This window comes from Opisthocomus hoazin, chromosome 3 (genome assembly GCF_030867145.1).
Source record: "Opisthocomus hoazin isolate bOpiHoa1 chromosome 3, bOpiHoa1.hap1, whole genome shotgun sequence".
Taxonomy (NCBI): domain Eukaryota; kingdom Metazoa; phylum Chordata; class Aves; order Opisthocomiformes; family Opisthocomidae; genus Opisthocomus; species Opisthocomus hoazin.
In genome coordinates, this window is record NC_134416.1 from 72,307,524 (window position 1) to 72,318,598 (window position 11,075).

Consider the following 11,075-nt stretch of genomic DNA (forward strand, 5'->3'; position numbering starts at 1 on the left):
CTAAAATCTTTCCTGATCCATGGGGGTTTTTTTTTTTCGTTTTGTATTATTACAGATGAGCTGACTGGCATCCTTAAAAAATTGTCACTTGAGAAATACCAGCCTATTTTTGAGGAACAAGAGGTACGTCTTTTTAAAAAGATTTATTTCTTACCATTTTAGAAAAAATAGGGTGCGACACTCATTGCATCAGAACAGTGGTCCAGAATCTCAAATTTAAAGTTTTACAACCATTTCTGATTGCAGAGAGGACCTTGAAACATATACCCAGTGGTATTTGTGGCATTCTCCAGGATACTGCAAGTATCAGTGCTTTTAGCACTGGAACTAGAATTTTGATAGAGATAGGTGCTTCAGATTTTTTTTTTTCCCCTCTCTGTTTTTACTCTTTGCTTTTTCTGTATATGGCTATATCCAGTGTGGCTAAACAGTTCATAGAACATACTGTATCATCCCTGGAATCACAGCTGGAACCTCATTTGCAGATGGAGAACAGCAGGTTGTGAGTCACCAAGATGGCTGCTTTCTCTTCTTTATCTACTGTGAATAAGCAACAGGAGAATTAAATTGGGGAACCTAAGCATCATTGTAGATGAGGCCTGTGACAGTGACTTGCCTGAAGGATGAAATGAAAGGAAACATTGCTGAAAATAAGTAGAATTAATTCATTACAACGTTGAAGACGGTATCAGACGTGAGCAGTTGTTGTGTGTTTGTTTGGCCAAAGGCAGAGGATAGTGAATGGACATAGAATAAATTGACATTGCTGCATAGTTCAGCACCACAAACACAGATTATTTAGCTGCATCACAATACACTAGGTTTATTGTTGTTGCCCTACATGATGGGAAGGGAGCATTTTGTAGAAATGAATGTGCGCTGTGTGTGAAGATTATATCAATATGAAAAGTTTTAGATGTTTGTTCTGATCACAGCCTTATGGATGTGTTGATATAATAAAAACTGATACATGAACAAACCCTAGGTTTTCCTCAGGAGACACTGGAAAAGTACACACGGTATTCTGAAATTCCAAAAATACTTGGGGGGGGGGGGGGGGAGAGAAAGTAAAAGAGAGAAATCTTAGGCTTATTCAACTAGCTGCTACTGTAAGCAGAGGAATTTTTGTGGAGAGTATATATTTTGTATTGACAGAGCTTGTCTGAAAAGAAAGAAAAATCCATTAACATTTTAAATATAGTGTCGTAATTAATTGAATTATTAACAGCAGATTTAAAACCTGACAACAAAGTGGTAAAGTGGGTACCATTTGGTGCTGGTAATTCAGTAAAAAGTTTTGTGTGCACAGTCTTTACAGTAAGTCTGTACAATTAAAAAAACCCAAATGCTTTTAACCTATAATAATGTTTTTCTTTTTTTTTTTTTTTTTTCATACGCAGGTGGATATGGAAGCCTTCCTTACACTTACAGATGGTGATCTGAAAGAGCTGGGTATTAAAACCGATGGATCAAGGCAGCAAATTTTGGCAGCTATTTCTGAACTGAATGCAGGAAAGGTATATTTTGAAGTACTGTACTTAGTACAATTTACTTAGTAAATTAATTCAAGGTTTGCTTTTATTGCTAATTCAACATAAATTTCAGAATTCGATTGCAGATGTTAGTTAGAAAAGCCAAATGGATGTTTTCCAAACAAAATATTTAATGTATTTGATTAGTGAAAAACATCTTCCTTTGTGGTACTTGCTGTTCTCTTTGATTGACTCTTTCCTAGTTCAGTGACTGTACTGTTCTTTAACAGAGTATTGGAAGTTATATCAGAAGCTACTGGTAACATAAACATCGGCAATATTGCAGTTACTCTATACTGATTTCAGCGGTGCTAAAAAGAATCATCTGGCCACTATAGTCCAGCTAGAGATTATAATGTAAAAGGAAAGGTCTCCATTGTTTTGCCTAACAGTTTTTGATTTTTCTGTGATTAGGTAAATAGCATTTCTCTCATTCCTTACACTTTTATTGCCTTTTATATTGACATAAACAAGTTTGCTAAGACTGGCATACAGTAAGCAATGTTCTTGTCAGAGGGATTATGGACTGGAGCATCTCTTTAATTAGGTCTGCTGATGCTTCTCAGCTGCTTTTTCAGTTCTGAGGTCTATTCTCTCTGATACTGGAAGCCTGGATGAACAAAACGTAATTTCCCCAAGTTAAGATCAAAAGCAGCAAGTGGTGAGGCTAAAAATTATGGGAGGTGGATGATGTTCCGTGCTGTAAAGCTGTGAAGAACATTGTGAAAATGTTTCTATTGCTGTCTGGTAGTTTCAGGAAAAGACTACTACAAGGTTTTCTACATATCTGGGAGGTAATGATATGCTGTTATTCCTAATAGTACACTGTGACTCTCTGGGCATAGACATACATATTTACACATTTTTTTGTGGACTCTTTAAACAGAATTTTAAGAATACCTTATTTTATTGTGCTTTTACAGGGTCGAGAGAGACAGATTTTACAAGAAACTATACACAACTTCCACTCTTCCTTTGAGAGTAGTGTTAGCAACACACGACCTCCAGGTCATTCCCAGTGTAAGTAGCACCTGAAATTAATTGAAAAATGTATGGATACTTTTAATTAATACTGGCTAGAAGACAGAATGTGACAAGCAAGCCAGTTAACTGCTTTCTGGGTTAATGGTTGATGTGTGTCAGTGTCTTTTGCCGAGACTGTAGAAGAGATTACAAGGTAAAAAGGTAGAGAAATCTGTAAATTTTTATACACGCTTCAGTACTATCTGAAATAAGCATAAGATTTTTCTTACTCATTACTAAACATAGAAAATGGATGTAAGTATAGCGAACTATAGTATACTGTATATAGTGTGTGTATATATATAGAATCACAGAATGGTCGGGGTGGGAAGGGACCTCTGTGGGTCATCTAGTCCAACCCCCGTGCCAAAGAGGGGCCACCTAGAGCAGGCTGCACAGGACCTTGTCCAGGCGGGTCTTGAATATCTCCAGACAAGGAGACTCCACAACCTCTCTGAGCAGCCTGTTCCAGTGCTCCGTCACCCTCAGAGTGAAGGAACATCTGAACATGAGGAAGAACTCAGCATGGGAGGTGCATTTTTGTATGATACATAATTTACTTTTGCATACTCTTTATAGGAGACAATTTTCTTTAGCGTGATCAAGTACGTTAAATATATTCAAGGTTCACAATTTAGTATACTGACTTAGATAGCTGTGTTAATTATGTATTTATGTATGTATGCATTTAGTTATTTTGTATAGGCAATATTTTTATATGATTGTCTGTAGTCAGCTTCTTTGGAATACATCTATTCCAACCACCAGTGCTAACTGCTAGCTATTGCTAGAGGAACTATCTGAAATCAAAATGTACAGAAAGGTGTTGCTGACCTGTAACAAATGAATACATTTACCACAGTCACCCCTAGATATAAAAGTTGCAGATGTCTGTCCTGCCAGCCACCTGAGCCAAAGGCAGCTATGCATCTGTAACTTAAGGCTAAGGAATGGGGCAAAACCTATTCATATGTGTGTTTCTGGATCCATGTTTTAGGGGGAACATGAAAGCCGTTGCATGGCCTTGAGAAATTCACCATGTTAAAGTGCCTCTTACTCCTGTTCAGTTGCTTATTTTGGTGCTTGCATCCACTCACAAAATCATTTATTTAGTGGTTATGTTAAATAACATTTCAGATACTGTATGCTTTACGAGGCCTTAATAATGAGCATGTCCCAGTTCCAGTCTCAGTCAGCTGAATATCACTAGATACGTGAAAGCAGGTGCTAACTGTAGTCCTGCTGCTGTCTTGGGGAAAACTGGTCATCGCTGGGGTAGTTGGTCAATGTGGGCTACTTTCTGTATTCTGTACAGTCGGCTTGGCTGAAAGCCACTACCAGGTGTCACTGTATGCACTGTGCAGCTTACTTGCCATTCTCAGAGTAGTCAGCATGTGTGGGAATTTCTGGATGTCTCTTTATAACATCCCAGACTTGAAGAGCCTCTTCTGTAGGTGCTACTTAGGTGAGCGGAAGCTGCTATTTGGGATTTGATAACATGGTGCACTGAACTGGAATTACTCAAGAACTGAAGAAGCATACAGATGTAACATGTCTTTGAGCAACTTGCTGAGCTTAACCACTGAGCTTAAAAGTGTCTTGAAGACAGCAAAAAACAGTAGTGGTGGCACAGAGTTGGGGACAACATCCCAATGTAAGAATGGAGGCAACAGTTGCTCCTGCTGGCCAGTTGACAAGATGCTTCAAGGAGGCTGCCATCAGAGATCTAGCTTTTGGGGTTTTGTGCGTGAGAGCTCTGTGAAACAGGTTTGTGTGTGAAACAGCAACAGAAGCACTAACAGAGAAGGAAGAGGAAGAGAACATATAGATAAAAGAAGTTTCTGCACCAGGTAAGCTGCTTTTTGTTTTAAAAAGTAGCAGTGGGGCCCTTAGGCAGTCTCTGGAACTTGAAGTAATTTCCAGAATGTGTAATATTTTAGAGCATAAGAGCAGCTGTACCGAGTCAGATCCAAGGTCCGAACAGTTGTGTTCAGCTTTTTCATCTGGTCTCATTTGACATTGGTATGAAGAGCTGCATGCTTTCATTTTCTGGGAACTTACCATGTCCTGACTTCTTTTGCTTCATCCTACTGGATCAGAAGATACAGTGGACAATTGTTCCCTCTTCATTGCCTCCATGCCACTGATGATTTTACAGATATCTGTGATACTCTTCCTCAGTCATGTTTTTTCCAGATGGAAGACTTAATAGGCTGCTTAATCATTCCCTATACCATAGTATTTCTGACCTCTTTTCCTTTTCTACTGTATCCTTTCAGACTTGGAGATACCAGCCTAGCATATGATATTCAAGATGTAGGCATACCGTGGATTTACACATGACAGGGTGATGTTTCTTTTTTAGTTGTGTTCTCTATTTTCAGTTCTCTTGCCCTTTCCTAGTTATTTCTAGTACTCTGCTTTTTTGGCTATAACTGAAGACTGAACTGGTATTGATTGGAACTACCTCTTACAACCCAGCTTATCTACTGACTTCGAGCTCAGAGCCTGTCATTTTATATAACCACTCATACATTGTTTTTTCCATATCACAGAATGGTAGGGGTTGGAAGGGACCTCTGTGGGTCATCTAGTCCAACCCTGTGTCATGTTTACCATCATCAAATTTTGTCTGCCCTCTTACTGTTTGGGCACTGATGTCTCATGAAGTCCTTTTGCCAGTCTTCTGTTTGCCTTTCTTTATATTTACATGGATAACGTAGGAAAGTTTGTCACTTCATTCTGTATGCCCTTTCAAAATCATGTTAATATCCTGAGTCCTCATGCAGATCCCTATGAAATGCTAGCGGTGAATCTCTCTACTATGGAAAAAATCACTGTTTACTCCCACCTTCTGTCCACTGATTATTGGTCCACACAAGAAATTTTCTTTTTACTCTGTGGGCTCCTTATTGTCTTAAGAGCCAGCCTTGGACCTTGTGAATGCCTTGTAAAAATCCAGGCATCAAGTGGGCCTCTTTTATCTACAAGATTGTTGGTACCTTCGAGGAATTCCAGTAGGTTGGTGAGGCAAGACTTTTCAAATCCCTTTTTGATTGCTTTCCACAAAATTTCAGTTTCTTTGTTAGAGTTTATGCTAATCTGCCTGGTACTACTGGCCATCTCACTGGTCTGTGTTTCCCTGGATCTCCTCCTGAATACATTAAAAAAAATTAGCATCAGTTGTCAGTTACGTGATGATTTAAACCAGAAAACTCAAAACTGTGCTCTGTACTCAGCAGTTCAGCTGCTTAATCCTTGTGTCCCTCTAGAACGTCTGGCTTAGCTATTTGTTATTATTTGCTTTGTGTATTTGTTTCATAACCTTTTCTACCAATACTTCACGTTAAGATACTCTAGACTCCCACTTAAAGAAGGCTTCTGATATGGGAACCTTCCCAAGTTTTTGCATGGTGAATACATTCAGTTTTTCTGATGTGAACTTACTTCTCTAGCTCGTTATGGTCTAATCATTGATTGGCATCGTGCCATATGTAACTGGCTGCCTCCTGTGATGTGTTTGAATAGTAATATGTGAAATCTTTATGCTTTTTGCATGGTCCACAACCACTGGTTTCTCTACAGCTCTTGCTAGGAGCCTGTCTGCACACCTTTAGCAAGAAAGCCACTTCAGGATTTGCCCCTTCAGAAAGCTGGATGTGTAACCCACAGGATAATAAAAACATCCTGCTCTTCTAGCTGTGTCAGTATCATTGTTTTCACACCCGTCACTGTGACTTTCTTGATATTTTGAGTCATTTTAAAAGGTTAATACCTAAAACAGAGTGGCTGCCAGTGTAGCTCTGCTTTTATGAATTTTCCAGCCTGTTAGGGATGTAAAGAAGATAATTAAATACAAGCTGAATATATCCATAAGACTCAGAAGTGGAAAAGCAGGGGAAAAGAAACTAAATCCTCCCTTTCTGGAAATGTACCTTATAATTGTAGGAGATCTGTAGGCTGTCTACCGTCACCAAGCCTGCGAATGTCTACAGCTTCTGCACCCTACCTCTGGTGCCCACTTAGCTCAGTTCCCCCCAAAATGCCCCAGTCCACACTGCTCAGGCTCAATCCCTCTTCTGCTGCTGCTGGGTCAGGACCTGTTCCTGCTTGTCAACCCTGGTGTAAGGTGGCAGGCAACAGAAGTAGAAAAGCACCTAGATAAGTGTTTCTAGAATGGAAGAGAGAACTGCAGTGATTATCTACATTTACGCTTTTAAGGAATGCAGGAGAAGGAAATAACAATAGGCAGAAAAGGTAAAAGCAAGACCATCAGCAGAGCATGGGTAGTACAACTAATTTCACACAACAGGCTTGTTTAGAGAAGATACTACAGTTTCTTCTGGATGTTTTTTTGGCAGTTCAAAATCAATTGCTGGCTTGTTGGATCCTCAGCTAGCTGTTGGGTGAGCATGTCCTGCTGAAGTCATTGGTCTTGAACTCGCTGTGATACTCACTACAGGAATTCATAGAAAAGTTGTTGAGTCTTTATTGGGTTTTGACAGATGAGCTATTTCAATTATAATAAATCTCACTGCTGGGAGAAGGATTCCTTTGTATGTCAGTTGCTGTGTCATCCTCGGGGCTGGAATTGAGATGATTCTGCTTTGCAGGAAACGACAGGCTTTGACATATGTTTGTTTTCTGTCAGAAGGATACCGAGACCGCTTCTTTCCCACCCCACGGCAGTGATACTAGGTTAGGCTGTGGGAGTCCATGTCTGAAATGCATAGGGCAGATGACTGCCCTGACTGCAGTATAAATAATTACGGCTTGACCTGTAAGCCATTAGGTTTGGGGGCACCGTAGTTCTTGTCCCTATTCTGAATAGGCACACAGTACTTGCATGGAGAGTGTTGCCTCAGTCTCTTTTTTTAATGGGAGTGAACTGGTGACCTTCAGATAATTCTGCTGAAATTAATTCATTCCAAGAATTAATGTTATGGGGCTTTTTGACACTTTGGTAGTTTTCAAGGGGAAAAATCATGGCTTGAAAATTGCTAATGTGTGCCAATCACCTATCCCTGACAAGAGAAACTACTATGAGGATACTGCTTCTTTATAACCCAGTGAACTATATCAAACACAGAATTAGCCTGCTGCCTCACCACTTAAATTTAGAGCAGATGACCAGCCCATGGAGGCGTGAGGCAAGATGACTGCTCTGAGGAACAAAATGCTCCTCCTTGGTCTGGAGTCTGACTTCAGTGAAACAGCAAGTGGCAGCATGAAGTCCAGATTTCTGAGGAAACTAAGAAATTATATCACCTCAGGAAGTGTTTATGTTTGTAGTTTGAGGTGACATTTTTGCTTATGTGATTCTGGTAATAAAGAAAATCAGACTTTTTGAATGCCTAATTGCCGGGACCAGTTGTTTAGGTTTTTGTTGTTTGTGGGTTTTTTTTGAGGACAGGTCAACATTCATGAAGTCATCAAGCGGATAATTAAGAGCTTAAACAGATTTGGCAGTGGTCTGCAGGTTAATTGAAAGCAATGACACCAAAAGAGTGAGCTGCATCTCAGCGCAGAATTGCCAAAGCAGAAACAAAAAGCTGAAAAAAGTTCACGTGGGTTCTATGAAACTCTATGGAAAAAAAAGAGCAAACTGACTGAAATGATTTCTTCCAGAAGAGTAGAAATAAAATCCCATGTGCTAGTTATAATACATATATAAGGAAATGTTACATTTTAGATGTGATGATAAAAAATGGAAACAGTTTATGGAGTTCCCTTGCCCAAGCCTGGGACTTGTAACGGAATTTGCCATTTCTACAAAAATGACATGGAAAAAGCAAGAGAGCATGTAGGGTTTATGCTCTGAAGGATATAATCTTCTTTTTCTACTAAGGCATTTCTTAACCTAATTACGGGAAAAAAACCCAAACCAAAGATTCGCTGGGGGTAAAGCTAACTGCTGCTTAGCTTAGTTTACCTTCTAGTATCAATTTTATTGAAATACTCGAAAAAAAAAAAATGAGCCTCATCACTTGGTATAGACATCCAGCTGCTTTCCCCCACCTAAACATAACACTTCTCTTACAACAGGTGGGAAGAAAAGAGAACACCCCAACATCTAGAAGGGGCACTGTACAAAGGGAGGATTTAGATACCAAAGAGTAAACTGAGTATTCTCCAGATACAAGTTAAATGAAGAGTAACTATGCTACGATGAAAAAAGAGTATGATGCCATTCAATCTATAATTCTTTGTGGTAATTCTGGTCTTCCCCTTTCTCTTTACATATGATAGTTTGTTGTTCTATATTGATACATACTTACGCATATGTTTCTACAGATACATATATAGGTATTTTAAAAGATGCAACAGAATAAAGTGGAAGATAGTGGGGAGTTGTTTGTATATTTACTTTCCGCTCTTCGATTGAGAGTCAAAAATATCAATCAAATGAGGGAATCACAGAGACTGATTTTTACGATGAGGGTGGTGAGGCACTGGAACAGGTTGCCCAGAGAGGCTGTGGCTGCCTCCTCACTGGAAGTGTTCAAGTCCAGGTTGGATGGGGCTTTGAGCAACCTGGTCTCCTGGAAGGTGTCCCTGCCCATGGCAGGGGGCTTGGAACCAGATGATCTTTAAGGTCCCTTCCAACCCAAATTATTCTATGATTCTGTGATTGCAGAGTGAGAATTAAAATAGGAACAAAACCAATACAGACTTTCAAATAAAAATATACAGGATCAGGTAGTTGCTTGGTGGAAAGGTACACACTGAGAAAAGAGAGATACTGGAAAGGCTTGTGGCGGTAGGTGACCTTTTCACACGTGACACTGGGCTTTCATACCTTCTCCATACAGGAAGGGACTTAAGATGAGTAAAATCAATTACAGGGTCAAGTTGTTGGAGTATGGTATAATAATGATATTGGGAAATGTGGGCCTGTTTCCAGTAGTTGTGGAATTACTCTGTCTTTTTTAAAGCTGTTAGTCTTGCTGGCTGCAGTTTTTCAGATTTTTTTTTTTCTTTTACAGCACCTGGCTGCTCTGCAAAACCACAAGAAGCTGTTTCTCCAAAAAGGTAGCTACTGGATTTTTTTCCTTATGGTGAAATTTGGCATTTGGCTGAGTAAATCGAAGTGTACAAATGAAAATTTGAAAAGTTTCTCCTAACTACATCTCTGTAGAACTTTCTGCAGTAGTGCACTTAAAATTTAAATCCCACAGTGAATCAAAGAAAATAATAAAGAAATTGCTTCTGTAGTTCAGCTTAAGTGTGGAATTGTTTGAGGCGTCAGTGGTCTGGATTTGAGAAGAACAAAGTTGGAAGAGCAGGAAGAATGAATGACCATATAAGAAGATTCATGTTTTCATTCTATTCTTGCTTATAGGTGAAGAACCCATAGGAGGCCTACATGGGCACAGTCAACAACAAGAGTGTGGAAGAAGGCATGAAAACCACCACGGATTATGAGAGCTTTTACGTGGAGAAATATATAAACTGAATATGCCTGTCTTGACTGGATACAGATAAAGGTGTCCAAATTGAAAATGTAATGGTTTTATGAGAAGGAATATAAAGGAAAATGAATGCTGCATATTTCATTAACCAAAATACACTTTATCTATTCAATATTAAGAGGTTAGAACAGCAGTAAAAGTAAATATGAAATACCTGTTTGTAAAAATAGAAGTTTATTTAAGGAAATGCATAATCTGTCACCAATATTTAAATAGAAATAGTGTTAAAATATTTTATATTGCTGATCGGTTATTTTGGGAATAAAACCATTTAACTGATAGTGGCTGGATTTTTTTTGAACAGTAACAGTAGCAGATCCTTAAAATACATTTTTGTAGCTTTATTTTTGTAATAATTTTGAAAGGACTGGTATAGTAAGTATGAGTGGAAATAATTTTCTGCTTAGTAAACACAAATTTTTGTTGAGCAATTAAAAGTCCTCAGAAGCCTCTGACAACTGCATTTATCTTCCTGATGACTCACAAATTTGTAACTTTACCACTGGCTGAATTCAGTGTGAGTCTGGGAGTACTAATGCAGGTAAAGTCAAGGAGATCTTGGAGCTCCAACGCAGAGGAACGATCTCAAGTAATTACTTCTGTACAGAACTAAAGATTTTACATTTCTCCACCCTCTTCCACTGTCCTGGTTTTAGTGGGGTTTAGTAGAAGTGGGTGTAGCGACAGATGGAGATAACGGCAGGGGTGAAAGCGGCGATGCCCCTGCTGTCCCTCAGGTACCTCCGGGTGCGTCGGCTAGTTCTGCCGCTGGCCTCGTCGCTTTGCCCGTCCATCTGAGGTACCGCTCCAGGTTGCTGCCAGCACACAGCGGAGCAGCTGAGCTGCGCCAGGTTGTGGAGCTGTGCTGTATCGGAGCTGACCTTGAGCACGGGTAGTGAAATGCCCGGGAGGAAGAGGAGAAGAGGTTACAGGGGGTTACTGCACACAAGAGATGGTTATGAGCTGACTGGGGCAATCGGAGCCTGTTAGTACCCTGTGGGCCTTGGCGGGCACGCTGTTAGCATTTCAGGTCTTCATGGCATAGCCA

The 11,075-nt window shown here is 39.7% G+C and overlaps 1 protein-coding gene across 2 annotated transcripts in view; it reads left to right on the plus strand.

Moving 5' to 3' along the window:
- Nucleotides 1-10,279, plus strand: part of ANKS6 (ankyrin repeat and sterile alpha motif domain containing 6) — a 44,761-nt gene extending 34,482 nt beyond the window's left edge. The window contains exons 14-19 of one of the 2 annotated variants that reach the window (XR_012763478.1): nucleotides 56-123; nucleotides 1,401-1,517; nucleotides 2,456-2,552; nucleotides 8,601-8,734; nucleotides 9,542-9,587; nucleotides 9,898-10,279. Coding sequence is in view for 1 of the 2 variants with exons in the window: in XM_075416664.1 (XP_075272779.1) it covers nucleotides 56-123; nucleotides 1,401-1,517; nucleotides 2,456-2,552; nucleotides 9,542-9,587; nucleotides 9,898-9,901 (332 nt within the window). In the remaining variant the exon portion in view is untranslated. The remainder of the gene's footprint in view (nucleotides 1-55; nucleotides 124-1,400; nucleotides 1,518-2,455; nucleotides 2,553-8,600; nucleotides 8,735-9,541; nucleotides 9,588-9,897) is intronic. The other variant, XM_075416664.1, reaches the window with a different exon arrangement.
- Nucleotides 10,280-11,075: the final 796 nt, after the last annotated feature.